This window comes from Lytechinus variegatus, chromosome 16 (assembly GCF_018143015.1).
Source record: "Lytechinus variegatus isolate NC3 chromosome 16, Lvar_3.0, whole genome shotgun sequence".
NCBI lineage: Eukaryota > Metazoa > Echinodermata > Echinoidea > Temnopleuroida > Toxopneustidae > Lytechinus > Lytechinus variegatus.
Window position 1 is genome coordinate 14966082 of NC_054755.1, and position 24986 is coordinate 14991067.

General features: G+C 36.2%; 1 protein-coding gene across 1 annotated transcript in view; it reads right to left on the minus strand.

Annotated features, from left to right (window-relative positions):
• The window catches only part of LOC121429963, a 31547-nt gene extending 13801 nt beyond the window's left edge, over positions 1 to 17746 (minus strand). Inside the window, exons 1-8 of the mRNA XM_041627234.1 lie at positions 17666 to 17746; positions 10321 to 10666; positions 9711 to 10002; positions 8966 to 9132; positions 7655 to 7772; positions 3724 to 3924; positions 2254 to 2386; positions 618 to 712 (exon numbers count right to left, since the gene is read on the minus strand). Coding sequence (XP_041483168.1) covers positions 618 to 712; positions 2254 to 2386; positions 3724 to 3924; positions 7655 to 7772; positions 8966 to 9132; positions 9711 to 10002; positions 10321 to 10615 — 1301 coding nt within the window. The 5' untranslated portion in view covers positions 10616 to 10666; positions 17666 to 17746. The remainder of the gene's footprint in view (positions 1 to 617; positions 713 to 2253; positions 2387 to 3723; positions 3925 to 7654; positions 7773 to 8965; positions 9133 to 9710; positions 10003 to 10320; positions 10667 to 17665) is intronic.
• Between the last annotated feature and the right edge of the window lie 7240 nt (positions 17747 to 24986).

A 24986-nucleotide genomic window follows, 5' to 3' on the forward strand; every position in this document is an offset into this window, starting at 1 on the left:
TAGGTCCATATACTTTCTAAGTTATGACGTCATTTCAAAAACTTAACCTCAGGTTAAGATTTGATGTTGACGCCGCCGCCGTCGGAAAAGCGGCGCCTATAGTCTCACTTTGCTTCGCAGGTGAGACAAAAATTCTGTTTACATTTTTTTTTTTAGGATTTGAAAAGAAATCTTTTGGTGACTTTTTTGAGCATGGAAGAATTATTGATATTCATCGATGAAAGCACAATGAAAGCAAACTCCCCAAAATAATCATACATTCACTTTTGCTGAATACACAATTTGAAAGAAGAAATTGAGCTAAGGTAGGTCAGATTTCTAAGTACAAAATAAGCTTAACTTTAGAACCACATAACCAGGCTTCACATAATTGGGCTCAATGAATTCCCAAGACAAAAAAAAAGTGTTATAAAAATTACCCATGAGAGCTTCTCGCATTATGAATTTATAAAAATGTTGAAGGACTAATCCCCCCAAAGTTTTGGGAAAAGAATATTGAAAATTTGGTAATCTCTTATTCTCCCCCCCCTCATGACCCATCAAGCAAATGCAATTCCCCACCAATCCAAGTACTATATAACCAAACAGGCAAATAAATTATTGAAATTGAAACTGACCTGTATGCATCTACAGCCTTCAAAGGCACGTCTTCATATCCAATAGGACAGAAATAGTGATTATGACAGTGGTATATAAAGGCCATGTTGGGATCCTATGGAGAATTAAATAACAAAAAATAGTCATAAGGAGACATCTTTAGAAAAGGAAGGCTAAGTGTTTATATGGAGCAAACTGGTCTTCTATATTTGAAAAAAACAAAAACGAATTGTATCCAAGAATACTAGTATACGTATGATACAAAATGAAATGTACATTTCTGATTAATTTGTAACTTACAAATTAATCAGAAGTACATTTTATTTTGTAACATATGTTGTAAAGTAATACTAGTATCCTCTTCTTTTATTTCTCTCAACATTATTTTTTTGGAATATATTTAAATTTCAAATACATACATTTACTCTTTTTCATGGTAACTAGTGTTACCTTATAATGCTTATAGACGGAATATATTGCATAATTAAACATGGGCCCTACATTGTGCGAATAGGAAAATGAATTGGTACTTTATCTAACCCACCTCGGCCCATCACTGGTACAGAATATACTAAAGGCTTCAAATAGTAGAAAGAACACTATTTAAATTAATAATGATAAAAAAATATATTGTATTTATACAGCGCTTAATACATGGTTTTTCTAAGTACATTACAAAACAATTAAGTAACATACATGTAAATTGATATAATTGAACATTTACCAAACAAGGAAAGGAAATGTACTATGTGAAGTATCATATTACAAATTAGGTAAAACTGCCTACTCCTACTAAAATCAGAAATACAAAATAATGATAATAATAAAAGCAAAGGCGTTTATCAATCCAACAGCTGGAATGCTTAAATTAAACATAAAGAATTACCATAAATACAATTACATATGATTGAATAATAAAGCAGTACAATTGCTATACAAACACAAACAAAAAATTAAGGAATATTTGTTTGATATTGACAAGATTAAATTTAAACTTAAAGGGAAGAATTGTAGTAGGAAGTTTTGAGCCGGGCAGCTTTGAACGATTCAGATTCCAAATTGCTTCCAAGGGGTAAGTAAGTGACAAAGTTTAGGGGTGACAAAACATTTTCTTCTGTGACAATACTTCCTGTTTGGCTTTGAACCTGAATAATATACTATATAAAACTCACAACATTTCTGCATGTCTCACTATTCTATTCTTCTTATTTCATTTGTGTAATTTCAGTGGTATGCATGTACTGTACTTGTATTTATAGTATGCAAGTTGTTTTCATGCCACAAGTCTTATTCGTCTATATTTGTGATTCTATTGCCTTGAAGTGGAAACTCATAAATGAAATGAAAACATTCTGGCTCAACGTCTGGGCACCAGCAAAATTTTGCCTCATACAGCAAAGAGGCATTATCTTTTAGAAGGGTGAATTAAGTGTAACAAAGCTTGCATGCACTTGCAAAGTGATTTTTTTTTCAAACTTTTGGCGATACATTCCCAAAAATTTCTCATAAAATATAAGGTCTTATCTATGAAAACAAAATAAAAAAAAATGAAACAAAAACATCAAAGTGGGACAATAAGGTAGTTTTTGTTGGCGCATATATTCTCTTTTGAATGAGAGCACCATAAAACGAAACAAGGATAGGACTTGCACTGACCTTTAACCCTTGTTGTAATAGATGTAGTCCTTCATCTGAAGTCCTTCCTAGTGTTCTACCCCTTCCATGTGGTTTGTATTGGATGTAGGCTCTTCCACGCACACCATAATGATCATTCAACTTCTTAAACCATCTGAAAGAGACACACACAAGGAAAATCCATATTCTAGTGCTCGAATCAAAAATAGAATTCCTCTGAAATTCATTTTTCCCAAATGATCATGGGCACGAAAGCCACTGTGCAGTGCCAGATCAACATTACTCTATCCCTTATATTGTTGAACACCAAACAGGGTAGCAGCAACTAACATCTTTTAATATATTTTCGTCTGATGCAGCCAAGGCTTGAACTCCGACCTCCTGGTTGTAAGACAGATGCTCTACAAACTGAGTCAACACACCACTATTATACCAAGTATAATAATCATTAAAATAATGTTTGATACATCCATGATCATAAAACAATATATTACATTACATTGCACAAGATAGTGAAACAAAAATCTTCTGTATGAATTTAAATAAGTCAAAGGACCCATTCATGCAGGACACAATAGTCCTCTAGAACAAACCTTGGTAACATATTTATATTCAGAGCATAATATGCCAATGAATGTGTATTAACACATCAACTCTGAAATAAATGATGTGTAACCTTCTTGTTTTGTCCAACATTAAAAGGACAAATCAAAATTGATGACACTTTATAGTGATTGCTGTACAGTTACAGCTGGAGACCAAATAATGGTCTCCTGTTGACTTCTTGCCACTAATCTCATTGGCCTGAATTCTAAATTCAAGTCTAATTAAATTTCTGGTCTGAATTCGTGGTTTAATTATGGATAGAAAAAATTGTGACACAATTCTCTAACAGTAGAGGTTCAATGTATGAGCTCTTTTGACTCTCAAATAACTGAGAAGGATAAATAGGATGGTATTTGTCTTCACTTTAAAAGAACTGGAATAGAGAACACTAAATGTTAGAAATATTCAATGTAAACACAATTTTTGATTTTTGGCTTCCCATAATTTCAAATTTGACTTCAGAATATGGGCCATTGAATAAGTACACAAATCATTTTGTTGTGTCATACCTGAAGAGCCACAAATCCCATTGGTGGTAATCTGATTATGGTTTAGTTTAATCTGGGTTCACTTAGTCCACACTTTTATGGAGTGCTAATATCAACTTGTTCACCAATCAAAAATAAATCTTATCCTGCTGCAAAATGTTGTCAACAAAATAATCAAGTCATTAAATGTGAAAATTAGGAAAATACAAATATACAACGAATTTTAATGAATAAACTAGTATGTTATAATTGCCATGAACATGAGAGAAATACTATGAAGCCATCAGTCCATAGAAGTGGAGTTTAAATTTTGGTTAAGACTAGGTTTAAACCTATATTTAATATCAGAATACCAGACTTTGCCCACAACATGGTTGCTGATGATTGATCTACTAACCTCATGAGTGTGGCATTGCCGGTGAAAGGCCCAAAGCGGATCTCTCCAAACGGAGGTTGAAAGCCCAGGACGACAAGGGCCTGCTCCTGTGTGATGGGGGGCATGGTACCCCCTCCTAGGGTACTGAACAGGTAGTTCCAACAGGACACCAAAGATGAAAGACCACAGGATTTGCTGTACTGTGGTCTGCTCATACAAAACCTAGAAATGAAAAATAATGATTATGATAACTTGAGTATATACCCTGGCTTTAAAAGGGAATTCAACCTTGGTCATAAAATACTGTTTGAGAAAGGAGAAAAATATATTTAACGGAATGGAGGAAGTGTGAAAGAAATTGCACAAGCAATAATTATGACTGTTTTAGAATTGAGATCCCTAAAACTGTGTAATTTCAAATTGGCAACTGGTTAAGTAAATCAAGACAAGTGGGAATGACAACTTTCACATAGGCCATGTACATGTACTAAAGGATTTGTGGTTTTCTCTAAATTAACTATTCCCCTGGGGAAGTATTCTAAACACAATAATGTCGCAGAAAAATGTTTGAAAAAAAAACATTTTATCAATTTTATGTATTGGAGTAAAAGGGAGAGTACATGTAGTCCTTGCCTTACATCACTATGACATCACCAATGTCGCCAATTTGAAGTCTCCAGCGATTGCCAATTTTCACAACTTTGAAAAATTAACTACTTTCTCAATGTTTGTTCAATTTTGTCAAAACTTTCACCGTGTACTTGTCTATTTATAAATGTATTTTTCTTTTTCCGAAAAAAAAAATCATTTGGATTGGAATCCTCTTTAACCCTATCTTAAATGGGCTATTTCAGACCAGTATATACTCAACAGCTGATTTCTTATGTATTTTATTGCTTTTTAAATTCTTATGTATTTCTTTGTTTTTTTCAAACCTTTGTTTTTCATTTTTTTTTTCAATGAACATTGTCAGGGACCCTGTTGCAATCATAAATAGCATAAAATAAATCCATTAAAACCAACAAAAGTAAACATAATCATACATTTATGACTTATGGTTGAAAAACACAATTTTTATTGACTATGAGCACGGAATTGATCAATTTCGGGTCTGACATACACTTATGAAATGTTGCATAATTTTGGAACTGCGTACCCGGGCACGCAAATTTGGTCTCAAGAGATGCGCAAGACTTGAAAGTAAAAATTAAGTAAGCGGTGTAGTCAAAACATTTCGCGCAACAAGTCAAATTGACCCCCCTCAAGTTTAACTCTTAACATGCCACGCACACTACTAACCCAACGCCACAGAGCTAATCCGATGCTAATCCCCTGTGCCAGCCCCAAAACCCCCCTGTGCCACATTGATTTTGGGATCGCGAGTCGTATTCACTCCTTTCAATAGTCATGATTACAATTGCTTGTAACTCTCTAACGATTAGTTTATCCACAAAATATTGTGTAGTAAAGTTGTAGGAAATTTCATACCCCTTATAATGATGTCCTCATTATATGGATTGGTTATTATCTTTACCACTAAAATATGAGTTGTATCAAGTAGTTCCATTTTGTGGAGTGTTTTGTATGGATCAAAAAACCTAGGTCTTTTCCCTCTCAGAGGCGGAGCCATATCTTGTAAAAATGTAGAAATACTCGAAAAGGGCGCAAGTTAATTACGGCGTGCATGCGATGCGCAATACAATGCAAAACGGCGTAACAATGATTGTAATTCCGAATGTGCGCAGTCATGCACGAAGCAGGCGAGGGTAGGAAACAATGCAAGCACAGAGCAATCAATAGTAGGCGTGCGAGCACGAGTGTGGCATGTTATAGTAGGATACGTAGCGTGCACGAAGCACTCAATGAGTTAATACAGGTTAACAGAGCTATTACGCAAACTGCACTTCAATGATTCCTGCAAGGTTCTCATTTGCCTCACCTGGGTTGAATGCTGCACAGTAAGAGTATATTCCTTAATTGGTATTTGAACCTACGACCCCCCAGAATGGAAGCAGTGAGTTAGAACCACTAAACCACCACGCCCCCACAAGATAAATGCAACTTGTAGTAAAAATTGCAAAATGAGTTTGTGCAGAACCCAACTAAATGACCACCTAAATGACTGTTTGTATAAAGAGGAAATTATGTGCTAAAGGATTCTGGAAAAAATTGTGTAATAGCCAAGAATGAAGAAAAATAAGCATGTTATGAATCTCGCCAGATGTTTGGTATTTTTCCAAGTAAAATAATACACTGTCCCAAATGTTCTTATTGGTGATTTTTTTAGCTTAGATTTCATGATTTCACAAAATCCAGTTTATGTTTGGTACCAAAGCTAGATCTACAATCATGTATTGGCAATTAAGCTTTGTTTTCCAGACTATCTCATAAAAATAGTGACTAGACCTACTACTATCATTCAAATCTATAGTTTTGCTCTTTTGTCTGTTTATTTATTTGTTTGTTTATGATCAGATGAATATCATCTCCATATGTTTGGGATGAGCAGTTGATAGGCCTCGGGCCGTTGTCACTTCACTTTATCATTCTGTTAATGTTGTGTACTTTGTTTATCCATTGGGTGATTTCTTGTACGGTGTTCGGTGTTCAGAGCCTGAAAAAGCTGCTGAGCTGAACCTAGACAGCTGGCAGCCGTCTGTTTCGAGGAGTTTTTTAACATTTTTTTTTATTTCTCCTCGTACACAGACGGCTCGCTATCGTGCACGCACCATTAGGGGACTTGCAATGCAAAATCCCCCCGTCGGGGCTCTTCAATTTTTAAATTTTTAAATTTTAAATTTTAATGAATAAAAAAATTGACAATTATTGTGACCAAAATGCAAATTAATATTCCCTATTGGCATTAATTGCCAAAAAACAGAGAAAAATCAAGTTAAAAGGAACAAAAACAGTGACTTACCTCGGCTGTCACGCAAATTCACTTCTCCGTTTTGTCCGATCTTAAGTACATAAACATATGGCCATTGAGTCCCTGTACAGATCGCGCTAGAACTTCGGTCTCTGTATTTGGTGGGTGAAGCCAACGGAGTTCAGCTGAACAACCAACATAACAGAGACCGAAGCTTTTGGTCTAAGCTGAACCATGCTCCAACATCATGCTCGGTTCAGAGGAGCAATACTGATCACGTTATCGATAGCCTATGACACTACGCTCTGCGCTACGCTGTTGATCATCTCAACTTTACAACCAAATTTCTCGACAATGAAAGTGAAATTATTGTACAGAATGCAAAGGTTAAATAACTGAAAGAATCAGAAAGCGTAAATATTACGTTTCATTAAAACGTATGAAACTCTAATGATTTGTGCTCACCTTAACTGTAAAAGATAATTTACGAGGATGTTTCATCGTGTTCGCTGCCTCTTCGTGAGCTACAGCTCAACACCAACACCGAACTTGAAATCATAATTTTTCTAATTAATGGGGGTTGGTGTTGGTGAATGGGGAAACGTAGATCAACACCAGCTGCTCTGTTCAACAGATGAAATTAAATATCAGCGCTCAACACAAACTGCCGGTAATACATCATATTTTCCGAGGTCAATCCCGACACCAGCGTGATTTCAAGTACGGTGTCGTGGCTGGTGTTGTCACAAAACCAAAATCTGGGTCCCGTAACACAAAGGTTAGCGATCAATCGCTAAATGAACTGACCAATCAAGATCAACATTACATGTGCATTTGGCCCATAATACTGACCAGGAACCAATAAAAAGTGTTCTCCCATATTTGCTATTCATCGCTAATCTTTGTGTTACGGAGCCCAGATTTCAACACTGTACTTGAAATAACCCATTGTTATTGTAAGCATTTCTATCTATTGTTTCATTCTTGTAGTTATTTTGTTTGATGATCATGCTATTTGATGTAATTTTTATTTAACTGTGGAACAGAAAGATAATGAAATAAGACTTTGAGGAAGCATCATACCATCTCTTTTGGTCCAACCATTTTCTCTGAGCCAGTAGTTCAGAAGTTGTTGATACAGTCGGTGGGATGTACACACTCTCTGCAGATGGATTACTCTTGGATTTCACCTTAGAAAGTTCTGCAACAAAACACAATAGAAAACAAAAATAAAGAATTTTCAGACCATGACATTCAAATATATCAATTCTCAGTTATCATCACTTTGGTATTGCGCATTATGTTTTTGTTTGAAAAATTATTTGCACATTACTTATTCATATATTGTTTTTATGGTAATATAATTACCCTAACATTGATTGAATTGTGATGCAAAAGACTGCATGCTTTTAACAAGGGCGGTCATCTTGTCCATCCCATTTCATAATGGCTTGTTACAATAACAACTGCAAAACATATACATCAAATTTAATATCAGCCAATTATATTGCAGGATTTCAGTAGCTTTAAATTGATATTGCAAATGGGTTATTATGAAAAAGTTTTATGAAATGGGGGTCCATGATCTGGACTGATCAGCAGGTACAGATCCTGAATGAAACAACAAGTGGGTCTTCCATCTAGCACAAATATAAAACTTGCTGTTTCAATTCCTGAGAAAGAAGGCCTTTAGTACACCAAGTCATTATAGCCTATGCTTTCACATGCATTAAAGGGGTACGTACTCCAGGCTGAAAATAATATGATTTCAACAAATCAAGAAATATCAGACAAAAAAAAGAGAAACAAAACACTGAAAATTTGATCAAAATCAGACAAGGAATAACAAAGTTATGGCATTTTAAAGATTTGCATTATTCTGGTGAAACAGTTCTAGGCATGTCTCCATGAATATTCAATGAGCAAACTGATGATGTCATATCCCCACTTGATCTTGTGTTGTATTTTATCATTTGAAATTTGTTTTATTTTAATTTTTTCTTCAAGAAGCAAAAATATTGGACTAAATACTGATTGAATTCATTATATATTCATTGCTGCACAACTGATTTCTTACGAGGGAGACACATCATTCACACATGTATGAAATAATGAAACAATTATGATTTCATGTAATAACATAAGAAAATGGAAAATGGGGATGCGACATCAGTCCATCTATATTCATAATGACGTAACTGTTTTCACAATATATTGTTCGACTTTGAAATTCAATAACATGGCTACTTGTTACCAAATTTGATGAAATTTTCAACATTTTGCTCTGTGAATTTTACTCTATTTATTCATAATGAATATTTTCAGCCAGGAGCATCCTTTTATCTCAAGTGAAGGGTTTGCACAGTAGACTAGTCTTCTCCCATCCCTACTTACTTTTTGGTGCTCTCTTCTTGGAAGCCTTTTTGGTTCCTGCCATGTCACTGACATCTATTTCCCATGCAACAACACTTCCAGGGGCAGGGTATTCTTCTCTCACAGAAGGAACGACCGTTTCCTTGACGACAGTCTCTCGTTGGTCAGCGATTCGGCAAGCCGTAACCCTGTACCAAGAGTTTTGAACATACAGGTTTGTGGGATGTTGCATGAAACTTGTAATTGAATGCAAGTCAATTTTAGGTCCCAAATCAATCATAAATCTAGGGCCTGTAACACAAAACTTAGCAATCATTGTAGAACTTTTTTACAATTGATTCCATTGACTACAATGTACAATCAATTGTGAAAATCAAGCATATGATTAATTGCTAACCATTGTGTTATGGGATCCAGATCATTAAATTGCAAATTTTTACTTGATTACTGGTCTGCATCTCGCAACAAGAGATAAAAATCAATTTTGGTATAGTTACAATTTATACATCAATTGTAAATTAGGAACAGAAATTTGCAACTGATTGCAAATGATCTCTTACAAAACCCCATTATTCAGAGGCCAATGTTCTGAACTCTAGTTTAATTCAAACTCTGGTCCAATAAAAAAAAATTAGCATTGATTGCTTTCATGATTGTGTATAATCAATAATAAAATCAGTTCTCTGACCAATTGCTAAGCTTTGTGAACAAAGTACTGGAAATAAGACTAATGGACATTAAAGACCAATCATACATAAATAATTACCCTTGTATCTGCTCAAGTGATGTTGCTTCATATGGCGATGAGGGAGGGGGTAGCGGAATGCTTGAGAAATCATCATCATTATCATCCTTCATTTCAGGAAAGAGGGCTATCTTTGTCTTGTGATAATCTTGGCCATCCTCCTCATCGACGTCATCCTCCTCCTCGACATCGTTGTCCTCCTCATCATTATCATCAGTGCTGCTATATGGGATTTCTCTATCTTGGGCCGAGTCATGATTTAAAAACCTTGCACAGACATCTTCGCGTAAATAAGGGGAATGGTACTCAGAAGCTATTGCAAATATGGGAAAGATAAGAAGAACAAACATATGGATTCTTTGAGATGGTTATCATATAAAACAAAATCATATTAACCAGGACAACAGACTGAGGGGGTTTCTGCCCCTGTTATATCCAAAATAGCCCCTGACAGAGACCCCCCTTCCAACAACAAATACAAAATAATAAAATAAAACAAATCATAATGTCTATGGTGACCACCTACGGTGGGTCGAGGCACAACAATTAAGGTAGAAACATAAACATGTTCAAATCCATAAATTTACAGAATATAGCCCAAACATAATTCATAACATAACTGTATTTTTACCTGGATCATAGCGATCAATATTGTCAGTTGCAAACTCTCCATCTTCTCCAACAGACAGGATAGTAGGAGTACCGGTATTCAACAGTTCACCAAGGGGAGCAGCATCATCATCTTCATCGGTGTCAACGACCGGGAGGAGTTCATCCTCAGAAAAGAAGCTCTTGTCTGATGAGCAAAATTCTTCTTCTTTCTGATCACAGGAAGTCCAACTGTCGCTCTCATTGTCACTTCTCACGTCGCTCTCGCTGTGGACATCACTACCCTCATCTGAGAGGACAGAAGGCCAGTTTCCCATGATTCCCTGAATCCTCGTCCAATGAGGCAGGCGTGGCTGATCAAGGAATCTCTTAAAGAATTAAGAAATAGAAATATATAAGGTGAGTAAAAATGGGAAGGAAAAACTAACTTGTCATAATTCCATTTTGATCAAAATAATTAATGTTAACCAAAATACTCCGGGGGGGGGGGTGATGGCTCCCCCTGTCAAATTTTTATTGATACTTCATAATGCCTCAATATTTCAAAACTAAATTTCATGACTTTTAAATGGATTTATTCCTAACATGTTTGTTGTTTTTGTTCACACTAAGTTTAAGCTAAAAGCAGTTATGAGAAGTTTTCATTGTGCATTCATATTTTTCCTATATTTATGTTAAACCTGACTCTCAGAACTTTGTCAACCTTTGGTCCACCGGTCTTTGAGCCAAGAGATGACAAACCCCACGATTTGAGTCATATGAAATCATTTTTTTATTTACCACAGTGAATATATTATATTATACTGGTAAGTGTTTGCAAGTGTATGCAACTACAGGCAAGACTACATAATATTTTTGGGGTAAATCAAGCAATGTTACACATATACCCAAAAAATTGTGATGTGAAATTTAGTCTCAAAATTATTTTGGTAAGAGTTATCCCTAACAAGTTTATTGGACAGGTCTCCATCTAAAGAGTTGAAAAATGCACGTTATTTTCAAATAGCCCTGGTGTAAGTTTTCTTATTCTAAAATTTACTGGGAAGTATATTTTTTTAGTTTTCCACAAATTTTGACCTTTAAATTTTTATGACATTACCCTATGCCTTTTCTGATTGCATTTTTTAATTCCTCAGACAATTTCCTTTCAGAATATATATACTTTTAAGGGAATAGGATGTCTCAAACAAAGATAAAAATGCAATTGTATGAAACGGTGCAATTTTGGAGGAAAATTTGAGTTGTAACAGAAATGGGCCCAACTCAAAACGCATGGCCGTACGTACATGTACTGTGGCTGGGTTGAAACAGATTGTACCGTATTCGAAATGTATGCAATAGGGATCATGTCAGCAGTTCAACCATACATCAGGAATCCGTACGAAGAGATATGGATGTTGGAAGAACAGCAGTTGTTGTTTGATTTTGAAAAAAAAAGAACTCGAAGGGAACTTATGAGTAAGAACATCGTTTACGACAATGCATCGCAGGGACCTTCAAACTAGCACATCAATGATGTGGAGCTCATCTGGCATCTCGCAACACAATTTAACACAATTTTAATTTCAGCCCAGTTGACACTGTAGTGAATTATATTGGTGACATAAATTGAGGATATAGAATTGAAATTGATGAAGAAATGACATAGAAGCATTTTTTGTGATCTATGAATAAATTTCATATGAATTAAGTAATTAATCTAGTCAAAGTTTCTTAACTCTGTGTAGAACCTTGGTGAACCTAATGTACCTCTCAGATGGAACAAAAATAACCAAAATCAATCAAGAAATACTTAAGTAATTTTTTATGAGTTTTGAGAATATATGAATAAATAGTAGAATACATTTTGCATAAATTAGCATAAATAATTTTCTACTGAAACTTTTCAAAATTCTGTGTAGAATATTGGTGGGCCTCATGAAGTTCTACCAGATGGAAGAAAACATATCAAAATCTGTCAACAAATAAAGAAGAGGCATTTTCTGTGATTTCTGAATAAATTTTGCACAAATTAGCATAAGTAATTTTCTACTGGAAATTTAAAAAATCTGTGTAGAAGTTTGGTGAACCTCATAAAGTTCTACAAGATGGAAGAAGAAAGAAAGTAAAAAATCGGTCAACAATTATAGAAGAAAAAGCATTTTATGTGAATTTTTAAAAATATGAATAAATTAATTTCACATAAATTAGCATAAAAATTGTTCTAGTCAAAATTTCAAAATTCTGTGCAAGATTGGTGAACCTCATGAAGCTCTACCAGATGGAAGAAAAAAAAATCAAAATCGGTCAACAAATAAAGAAGAAGTAGCATTTTATGTGAATTTTTATAAATATGCATAAATTAATTTCGCATAAATTAGCATAAAAATTGTTCTGGTCAAAATTTTAAAATTCTGTATAGATGATTGGTGAACCTCATGAAGCTCTAGCAGATGGAAGCAAAAAATTCAAAATCGGTCAACAAATAAAGAAGAAAAAGCATTTTATGTGAATTTTTAATTTCGCATAAATTAGCATAAAAATTGTTCTAGTCAAAATTTTAAAATTCTGTGCAAAAGATTGGTGAACCTCATGAAGCTCTACCAGATGGAAGAAAAAAATCAAAATCTGTCAACAAATAAAGAAGTAGCATTTTATGTGAATTTTGAAAAATGTGCATAAATTAGCATACTTAATAAATTTCTGTGTAGAAGTTTTGAATGCCCCACCTAGTGCTATCATATGGATTGAAATCGGACTTGAAATGGCAAAGTAGTAGCATTTTGAAATTGTGGACGGACGCCACGCCACGGCATAAGCTCATCTTGCCCTTTGGGCCGGATGAGCTAAAAATCACTGACCTCAGATGTTACAAGCGGGCTTATCGCGTTGTGTAAGCGGGCTCTTACGTAGCCTGCAAACACCGATTGATGACAGATATTTTTCCTTCGCCAGAAGGAAGCGATAACAAAAGATTAACAGAGGAATTGGAAGACGGATCCCCTGTGTTAATAGCTCCATGCTTTGAAAGAGAAATACACATGCTCAAAAGTCATAATTTTGAGAAAAAAAGAGTAATTTCACACGTGCCGCACAGTATATTTCTTTGAAGTGGTATAGCACAGATGCACAAGGGGGCATATTTGCAAATAGATGCAAATATAAATGGTGCACAATGGATATGAATAAACAGATATTTAATTTCAAAAAGAAATTTTAGGCCTATAAAAGCCTACTTTTACTGTGTAGTCTGTAGGGGTACATACATGCATTCTAGTCCTCGGCCTTCGACAACTCAAAAATTGACTTCAAAACAGCATTTTGTAACATCGCTAATCGAAGGTGCATCATAACGAAGCGATACAAAGCGTCAGGCCTATTGACTTGTATTTGATTTGTTGACAAACGGGTCGAGGGATCTACACAAGATCGGATAAGAAACCTTTCATTTTTGCCATTTATAGTGAAATAATTTTTATCCCTTCATACGCATTAGGCATTTGAAGGTTCAGTCAAAGATCAATAAAATTCACATTTATAAACTGATTTCACCCTGTAATATGGACTACATACATACCTGACGCGAGCGTCGGGTAACGTTGGCGAAGAACAATAGGAAACAAGATGGCGGCGTAAACATTGTCATTAGGCAAGTCTCTTCCGTCTTTTCACAATATTTTTCTCAGTTTTTTTATGAATTCTTGTTCAAAAAATAAGTTCAACGAGAGCATAGAAATGTCGGAAATGAAGTTTTATCTCATGTAGGCCTACATGATTTAGGGCTGGATCGTTTAGAAGGAAAGTAGAAATCATGGGGGTGAAAGTTTCAGGTCTTGGCCTCCGTCGTGTGGGTCAATGAGATTGAGAAAGAAGACCTGGGGCCCGTTTCTCAACACCTGGACAAGTTAGTCATATCTTTATCCACAAACCACGGAGTTAGTTCCAATCTTACTAAACCTGTTTCACGAAAGGCTTCCTAACTAAAATACCTTGATATCGATACTATCGGTAAAAAGAGCAGACGAGACGTAGCCTTAGTCTCAAAATAGCATAATTTTCAAAAAGAAAAATTATGACAAAATTGCAAATATTGTGATGAATTGGGAATTACATCTTTTAAAAATAATAGCACAGGTAAATTATGCATCATACATACTTAGACCATGAAGACTGGGGCATTCAATTGCTGAAAAATTGAATTATGAATAATTTATTTCATGACTAAAAAAATCACATGTGGACGTTGAGATGGGTACCCCCGGGATATCCAATTTTAATAGTTTACGAAAGTAAACCATAATGGTTTTATTTGTAAAATTATGATAATTATTCAATGTTTTACGATTCCAAACATCATCGAAATATAGTTTAACATTTTATTTTATAAATCTTTGATACCGATCTTACGATTTGACAAATTTTATGCATAAATTAGAGATTAGAATTTATCCAAATGTCAATAGGGTCTGAAAACGACAAATACAAGTCCAGTTATGGATGGCCTGACGTGGTAGAATTTTTATTGATTAAATTTTTACTTTTTTCAAAATGAATAGTTTTGTGGCGTTTGACCAACAGTTTTCATGGTTACTTTGTATTACAATGATCATTGAATGCATTATCCCACTTGTCTTGGGATGTAATTTCAACCTCTATGGTTGATTACGTAAGAATAGATTATAATTTTCAAATTTCTCGGCACTTTTGCATGTCATACTCTACCCAAGTGATGCCACTACGTCATCAAGAAAGAAGTTATGACAGGTTCGGAGGTGTCATAAATATTTAGTAAGGTTGTTGTACCCGATCTTGGTAAAGAGGGCTTCGTGAAACGGTTAGCGGACAAGTAGCTCACTATCTCCGATTTAGTCAAGAAGTTAGACTTATGACGGTGTTGAGAAACGGGCCCCTGGCTTCATATGAGAGTAAGTTACATTAGTAAATGATTTTTACTCTCTAGAAGCCTCCTGGCCTGGCTACTCACAACGTCAGCTGCACTTTCAGGTTTCAAGTTTATTTCATTTCTCAACTCAATACAAGATAAGAAATAATTGCAGATATAAAATGATAACCATACAAATCACACTTGCATGTATGATGGGGTGTCCAAACTTCGCGCACTTTTCAAAAATATTCATCAGGCTTAATTTTGTCCACAAATTATTCATAATTTATACAAAACCAATTCAAGAAATATTTACCACATTGACGGCAAGATTGTAAACTATAAAATCATGGACGAAAATGTAAAGTAGGTCACGGGGTTTCGCCGGTATCGCGATCTCAAAGTTCTATTCCGATCAGCGAATGAGGGCTGTGCTGGAAAACCGTTCAGAAAGAGGTTGACCTAACTTTGCGCACCAAAGCTTTTGTGGAGATTTAAACAAAAACTCAAGCTCAGAAAGTGAAATATTTATAAAAAATCAGATTGATGGCAAAATGCTATGGAATCGGTTAGTACCACATTTAACTCACATTTTTTGTTTTCTGCTTGTAAAATGGTGATATCGTGATGCTTGTTGCTTTCTTCAAAACGGGTGCTAACGGTGACAAATTTGCCGATCTTTTGCCAATATTTTCATGAATACTGGACTAATCCTAAAGAAACTTCCAGCGAAGGGTAATTTTAGGTCGCTTTTCATATTGATGATGTCAGATTTTAAGGATATTGGCTAGTTCTGGAGATAATGACCGTCCGCGAAGTTTGGACTCACTGGCACTGCACTGCCATAAGTACGGTACGGTACCGGTAGGCCTACTTTAACTTAGTTAACTCTTAGTTGTTAGTATGGCAGTGAGTCCAAACTTCGCGCGTGTCCAAACTTCGCGGACGGTCATTATCTCCAAAACTAGCAAATATCCTTAAAATCTGACATCATCAATGTGAAAAGCGACCTAAAATTACCCTTCGCTAAAAGTTTCTTTAGGAATAGTCCAGTATTCATGAAAATATTGGCAAAAGATCGGCAAATTTGTCACCGTTAGCGCCCGTTTTGAAGAAAGCAACAAGCATCACGATATCACCATTTTACAAGCAGAAATCATAAAAAATGTGAGTTAAATGTGGTACTAACCGATTCCATAGCATTTTGCCATCAATCTGATATAAATATTTCACTTTTTGAGCTTGAGTCTTTGTTTAAATCTCCACAAAAGCTTTGGTGCGCGAAGTTAGGTCACACTTTTTCTGAACGGTTTTCCAGCACAGCCCTCATTCGCCGATCGGAATAGAATTTTGAGATCGCGATACCGGCGAAACCCAGTGACCTACTTTACATTTTCGTCCATGATTTTATAGTTTACGATCTTGCCGTCAATGTGGTTACTATTTCTTGAATTGGTTTTGTATAAATTATGAATAATTTGTGGACAAAATTAAGCCTGATGAATATTTTTGAAAAGTGCGCGAAGTTTGGACACCCCATCATAAGAGTTAAGTATCTTACATGTCTAAGACTTAAGCCTAGCAGTAGAGGCGCACGGCCAATATTGGAGACTGTCTCCAATGTGGGAGATTATCTCCAATATCAGAGACTTTTGTGAAGAATTTGGGTATCCAATTTCAGAGACAGTCTCCAGTTTTGGAGACCAATTTCCTTTGTTTACATTTGCGGCAAAAGGATTACCTTGGCGGCAAATAAAAATGTGATAAGCAGATTCCTCATGAAAAATTACCCCTTTTCACCGTCTACTTTAAAAATTCACCGTCTACTTTTGTTTTGATAAGGATTTTTGTTGTCAATCACACACAAAACAAATGGGCTTCTGACCTCAGTGAGACAAAATTTTGGGTGGAAAAAATCATGCTTTTGTTGGTGTTGTTTCTTTTGTCCTTTTGCAAAGCAAGTCTCCAATAGGGGAGACAATCTCCCACATTGGAGACGAGTCTCCCATATTGGCCGTGCGCCTCTACTGCCTAGGCTAAGGCATGAGATAAATAACAAATAATCTAAATAAACATAATATAAATAGATTCTAAGTAAAATGGCCAAAAATTAAAAATAAAGGCAGTGCCAGTAGATAGCAAGCATTTTTGCCATGAGCAGTGCCATCGTCGGCATCGATTGCTGCTGTCATTGGCTGTGCCTCAGACAACTTCGCACAAGGAATATTCTGTAGCCTGGGATAGGGATTTGGCTCCTATGGTATTCGAATTACTCAATCACGAAACTGTGATATCCCTACTGACTATGTGCACATGGGATGTGCGCGGGAGGAGATTGCATGGCAGAGCCAATATACATAGGATTTTTTACGTCGAAATGAAAAATAACAAAGAACAGAAGAATTGAAAATTTAAACATATCATTCATCAGAACAGTTGATGGCATGATAACTTCTGAATAGGCGAATTCTATGTAAAGGAAACAAGATATCTAACCCTTTACCTATATAGGAAATCAGTTGACGCAATCCTAAATCCTCCCGAATCTCGACCAATGTTTATTTTGAAACACTGGATTGTCTCGTTAGTACGGCTAGTGTCGTTCAAGACTGTTAGAGATTTTTAAACCAGGGCAGGAGCAATTCTCTTTATATCAGATTTATTCAAGTTCAAGTTCAACTTTATTTTATTTTTTCAAAACATTATAATGTCATCAAAGAAGTAACAATGAATTAACAACAATTATAATGTAGAACTGAGGTGATCAATTAAAAAGCACGGCTTGTAAGACATAGACTAATGGGGTGTTGCAAGAAAGAAGAGAATTTTTGTTTTCTTTTCTTACCCTTTGGCATAGTAACAATGTTCTTGTAATACAAATCTTTGCTTACTGATATTTATGATATATCTATAGTTTGAGGAGCACATAGCAGTATCAAGTCCGGAATTGATATGATTTGCAAACGGGGTCTGATCTGAGTAGATAATATACACTAGCGTCGTCTGCTACGTAGACTAAATGAGCGAATATGACCAAAACAAACCATTATGTTTATGCAAATTAGAACACTTTCCCCTATTCGGATTATCTGGGACTTTTAGTATGGTCTTTTATGGACCTCAAAGAAATGTTCTGCATTAAATAAATTCTTTTGCAATTTGTTCCAAGTGAAAATTTAAAAGAAACATGTCGTTGAGTGTTCTCACAATATAACCGTATTTGTAGAACAATGCGTTTCTACAATGACTCGATATTAGTGGATTACGGATGTTAGTTTTTTTAATTAAATATAGGTTTTCCCGTCCAATATCATCAGAGTTGCAATTGAATTAATGAAAGGACGCTCAAATTCGAAATATTTCGTCCACCCTCTGCACACATGGTTAATTTTCATTGAATTCCGTTCTATATCATTCCTTTGAATTTTGTAGAAATTCAATTTAGAGAGAAATTCGTTCAAATTAATGGCCCAAAGGTGTCATTTAATTTCGTGACGACTAAAGCCCCTTTTACACCTTCACGGAAGCAACACGGATCATCCCGGATTGTCAATCCGGGGTCATCCGTGTACAGTCCGGGACTACCGTGTACACTCCGGCGCCATCCTTGATGTACCGGCATGTCCGGGAGAAAAATTGAACATGTTCAATTTTTCATCCCGGAGTACACGGACTGATAATCATCCGTGTTCATCCTTGTAGCCTCCTTGTACATCCGTGTAGCTACCGAATGCATCCGGGAGGCTCCTTGTAAGAACCGGGTGATCCTTGTTGATACCGGCTTTATCCGGGGTCAAATGTTTGTATTGTTTGCGTACATGAACAATAGTCCGTATTCATAACCAAGCACGAGCATGCTCCAGATGCTGCAAAAAGGGACGAAACTTCATTCTAGCAAGATGCCGGCGACAAGAAGTGGTAAGGTCCGTGTAAAGACCCAGTAACATCCGTGATCATCCGGTATTCCGTGTTGGCTCCGGGAGCATATCAACTTGCCTATCCCTGTAGACTCCGTACTTTTCCGTAGGCCTACATCCGTGTTAATAACCAGTTAACTCCTTACGCACTCCGGGAATTCTAGGAAAATACAAATTTGGCACCCCGGATCATCACGGACTGAGATCCGTGATGATCCGTGTTGCAAAAGGGGCTTAACCGATCATTAACTTCGCCTTAAATGTCATTTTCAATTTCATTTATCGGCACACATAATTGTACTTTAAACGTCCAAATTTAAATAGCATGGTTCTGTGTTCATTTTTTTTCATTACGTAAAACAACTTTTTTAAAAACTTTACCTTATCTTTCTACTTTTTCTAACCTTTCCAGTTGAAATAATTTGATTCCATTATGTTTGATAAAGACTTTATTCATGTAAAACTTATAGGATATGGTTGTAAACGCTTATTCTTTTAGTGATTGATGAGTGGTTGCAGGGGCAGATCCAGGATTTCCCAAAAGGGGGGGGGGCACATTTCCCCGAAGAATTTGACGAGCAAAAAAAAATTTTTTTAACCAAAGAATAAGGGTTTTTGGTCCACGAAAAAAAAATTGTGCCGAAGCGGGGGGGCACGAGTCGGCTGTCCCCCTCCCCCTGGATCCGCCAGTGAGTGGGTGGATGACCTATGGCAATGGCCGGCGTTTTCTCTATATCATCTTGTTCTTTTTTTGTTTACATTATTGTATTTTTTTTTCGTTTTGGGGTATTGATAAGAAACATGGTATTGAAAGTCAAACCAAAACGAGCAGTTGTTCCGATGATATTTTGGTTTGTCAGATGGATGATGCATTTCAGTAAAATTGTAAACATCCAATTTAGGAGTAAAATCCATTTCCATAATCATTCAAAAGAAGTAAATAACAACGAAAAACACTGTTCATATCTATAAGTGATTGCATATTATTTTGAATTCCCAAACGTTCGCAAGGAAGGTACCGGTGCGAATTTGAAAACACTTCTTCAGCTATTTTAATTTGACCGTGATTTATACATGTTCCGATGAGATAACCATGAAATCGCGTGCCAATAGAATTAAATTGAATTAAGTATTTGGATATCTAAATGCTGATCTTTTAGGTCATTCAAATTAGTTGCAAATTGAATTATTACATCAATAAATTGGTTGAATTTTTGACGAAATTGGACGGGAAAACCTATATTGATATGATTTTTTTTTTACATGTTTCTGTTTGGTATTTCTCTCATATTTTACTTTTTATATTTTACTATATTACCAATGTCCTTACCAATTTATTAGCAATTGTTGTATCATTCTTCATTTTTGTATCATTATAATAATTACAGTTATTGTCATCATTATTATCATCATTATCAACAAGAACCAGGGACGGATCCAGCTTTCACCATGGGGGGGGGGGGCGAAAATAAATGTTCACCCACATTTTCCCTGATCGGCCGCTGAAACAACCGCGTAGCCAGGATTTAATTTTGGAGGGGGCGGCAAAAGGGGGCGGTAGCCTGGCCGACACTCGCTCCCTTCGGGAGCTTACGTATACGTAAGATCGTATCTCTGTGCCGACACTTACAGAGCGCGTAAAGCGCGCTACCTGGGGGGGGGGGGTGCAGTGAGGTCTTTGGGTGGGGTCCCCCCTCCCACGCGGCGCGCGAAGTTTTTGATATCTCATCGAATTGAACTCAAAAGAAGGCGTCTTTTGCGTCTCTAGTACCCTTATCAACTCGAATTCAATTGAATTGCTGTGATAAAAAAAATTGTTTTCAAAAGAAATTATGAGCTTGAAATTTTAAAATAAGGTTGAAGAATTTGAAATAATTCCTCTTACCGCGCGGAGCGCGGAAGATTTTATAAAAAAATAAGATCAGAAGTGGTATAAAATGCCTACCTTAGCCATGTTAGATTTGATTTAATTTTATTAACTTAAGTTAACTCAATTAGCAAAACAGAGTAGAAGACAGGGATGTGCAAGAAAGAAATAGGCTCTATTCCTTTCCGCGAATGGCGTTGAAGCTCTGAATTTTAAAAATTTCTCTGAAACTTTAACCTGTTATAACTTTGAAATTTCTTAGACTTTAACTCGCTCGTGAAAGGGATGATGCAAGCTAGAAGTGGGACTTAATTACCCTTTCCCAGTGGCGTACCGTGGGTCACGGCAATGGGGGGCACCAGCAAATATTTCGGGTCACTTAGGGAGCGCGCGAAGCGCGCTCAGTTGTCAGGTATACTGACCTAATAGAGATATTTTAATGACATGCAGTGCCATCAAACGGATATGTATCTCACTGATCAAATAATGCGAGCGCGAAGCGCGAGCTGAAATTTTTTATATTGAGGGCTAAAAATAGACATTATAAGCAAATTGTTTTGTAATCATGATACTTAACTGTCTCGCTAAACAAATAATGCGAGCGCGAAGCACGAGCTAAATTTTTTGTATATACTGACCCTAAACAAGGAAATTTTAAGGATTATATTTTAGAATCCATTAAGAGTATAAATATCTCACCATAGTCATCTAATGCTATTGCCATCCTTTGCTGATTTTGTTAGAATTACATCTAAACACAGTCATGAAGCACCTTTGTAGTCACGTTATCATGATTATCATACGCATCTTACTAATCAAATACTGCAAGCGCAAAAGCGCGAGCTGGAAATATAGACCTGAAGAGGGCATTCTAAGGGTTGTTTGTAGGAATTCTCTAAGACCCTACGTATTTGACTAACCAAATGATGTGAGCGCGAATCGCGAGCTGAAATTTTAGTATATATTGACCCCAAACATGGATATTTTAAGGACTATAATTACGAATCCATTAAGTCAGAGTATACATATCTCACCATAGTCAGCTAATGCGAGTGCCAAGCGCATGCTGATTTTTTTAGAACTACATCTAAACACATGGAGCACTTTTTGAAGTCATTGTAATCATGATTATCATACGCATCTCACTAATAAAATACTGCGAGCGCGAAGCGCGCGCTGAAAATCTAGGAAAGTCAGACATGAAGAAGGGCATTCCAAGGCTTGTTTGTAGGTATTCACTAAGACCCCACCTATTTCACTAACCAAAAGATGCGAGCGCGAAGCGCGAGGAAAATTTTTTTGATATTCAGATCAGAAAAATGGACATTTTATAAGGACTGATTTTAGGAGTTCATGAAGAGCAGAAATCTCACCAATCCACTAATGCGAACGTTAGCACGGACAGGAAATGTTTTATATTAAAACCTTAAGATAGGGCAATAACTTTCAGTAGTCATGAAAAAGAAGAATATATCACTACTTAAAACAGGAACAATGAAGACACAATTAAGCAAATAATGTTTCATAAAGTTGTGAAAAAATGCTTCTTATGTTATATAACATAATATACTGTAATATAACACTATGATAAACAAAAATTTCTTCTTCTCCCCACTACGTTTTTCTTCCTTGTTTCCCTCTTTCTCCTTTTCCCCTTTTTTTTTTGGCCAGCCGATGGGGGGGGGGCACGTGCCCCCCATGCCCCCCCCCCCCGTAGTTACGCCACTGATCTGAAATTGGGTAACTTTGCACGTTTCAAATAATGAACCAGCTGCGCATCTAAAAAAAATGCGTGCACATGTTTTAGATTTACACCTACTATCTAGGCATTCTGAATATTTTTTTTTAATAATGAAAATCAATAATGCGAGTGTAAAGTGCGAGCTGAAAATATTTGATATTCCGATCTGTGAAGGGAAAAAAATTAAGCATTATTTCAAGCACTATGTAGAAAAATTGAGAAGTGGATATGCATCGCAATTAAAAAATGATGGAAGCGCGAAGCGCAAGCTGATATTTTTTATCAATTATTTTTACCTAGGACCGGGACATTCAAATGACATTTTGTCATCATATGAAAATTATGACTTTCTTCCTATTCCTCTTTCTAAGCGCAAGATATTCCATTCTGAAAAGTAGGCCTATGGGGGTTGGCCTGGCCGTTACAAGGCCGTAAATTAAACATGTGTATAAATACCTCCTCCTTACTTTTCTTTCTGTTTTTCAGCGTTTCTCTAAAGTTAAAAAGGACACTTTGTTAACAACATCAGCAACATTGTCAACACCATCATCATCATCAGGGGCTAATCGATGATTTTTCAAAGGGGGACATTGTAGGATCTTATTCAAAATTAGATAACCCTTTTGTTAAAGTCCATGTTTTGTTAAACTCTTTTATTAAACTCCATGTACAGATGTGGACTGCATACCTTAGTAACTAAACTGTAGGCATGATAGGTTGCCTGGTATTTTAACAGGCTGGGTTGTCATAAGTAGACTATAGGTTAACAGGTGTATATGATTACAGACTCTGTGTGTTACATATTTCTGTTTGGTGTGCTGGCAAGAAAAGCCAAGCCAGCACACTCTGACTTTTAATTTTGGGAGAAGAAGGTCCAATTTGGGGTGTTTCCTAACCAAGGAAAAGGGCGTGTGTCACCCGACCCAGTGCGGACAGGTTCCTTTCTACTCAATGTCGAATTACGGCTGTCAACCTAGGGTCAGCCAAGGGTCAATGAGTCAACGTAGGTCAGGGTAGCACCTACCCTCTATGTCCAGGTCATGAGTCACAATGTCATTCGAGGGGAATGACTGACTTCAGTCAGCCGATGCTACTGTTCGTCGGACTCGACCGTAATTCTTCGAAGTTAGAGCTTCAACTCAACTCTGGTTCATCATTCTTCAAGGATTTGGGTCTTCGCCGATGACGTCAGTCGCGTTCGTCATCGTTCCATACTTGTTCCTCGTCATAATCGTCCCATCTTCGTAAGTCGTCGTGGTTTGTCGATCTCTTCTGTTTTCGAACTCCACATTAACCGATTAAGGTTTGATCAAGCAATCGATCAACTTTCCAAGACTTTCGGTAACATAATTTAAAGGCCTATTTTCAGATCGATCTCCTCTCATAAACTTGGGACTACCAATCAATGATGATTATACTCCTTCTCTTATGCATACCGGTATATGCCATTTTATGATTTCTATATGCAAAGAATATACTTTTGTTCTCAACGATGCAATGTAAATGACTTATTATATTTTGTGACATTAAATTGATCACTTCATTTATATCTTGAATATCCTTTAGTCTTTTATTCAGGGTGGTTAAGTAGCCTGTAGATTAATTAGAGCAGTTTCGCTCGTGACATACATTTTGTAAAGGGAATTTTTGACACCCCCCCAAAAAAAATAGGTTCTCACTTGACTATGCATGATATGCATGATCACTCGTTTCAAATATTGAATGCGATTGGTTGAAGTGATAGCCAGGCAGACTCAAGGCAAATAATTTTTGGAAAGCGTTTGACAGAAAGAAACACGTAACCAATATGATTGAAAAGAAAGTTCAAATTATTTCTGTTAAGATCTACTTCTTTGTCAAGATCTCTTCTCCTTCCTTTTCTTTCTCCTCTCCCTTCCACGTTCCTTTTCGCCTATTTATTTCTCTCTTTCCCTTCTCTTCCTTCTCCTTTTCTCTATTTTACCTATCATTTTCTTATCCTTTCCCTTATCCTTTTACTTTTCATTTTACTTTATTTTGGGGGATATGAGGGGACAACCCCCTCCCCTGCTTCATTGATTTATGCATTATCTCGAGACCTCTCCAGGTCAGTAATTGTTGTTATTGCATCAGATTGGTCAAAGTGTTGTGCACCTTTGGAATATTTCAGGACCACTGGCATACAGATGGAAGGAAGAGCCCCCCCCCCCCATTTTTTTACAAAAAAAGATAGAAGAGGACAGAAAAGGAAAGTGAGAAAGGTGAAATATGGTATTATTTTTTTAATATTACGTCAAAACCTTTCTCAAAATTTGATTTT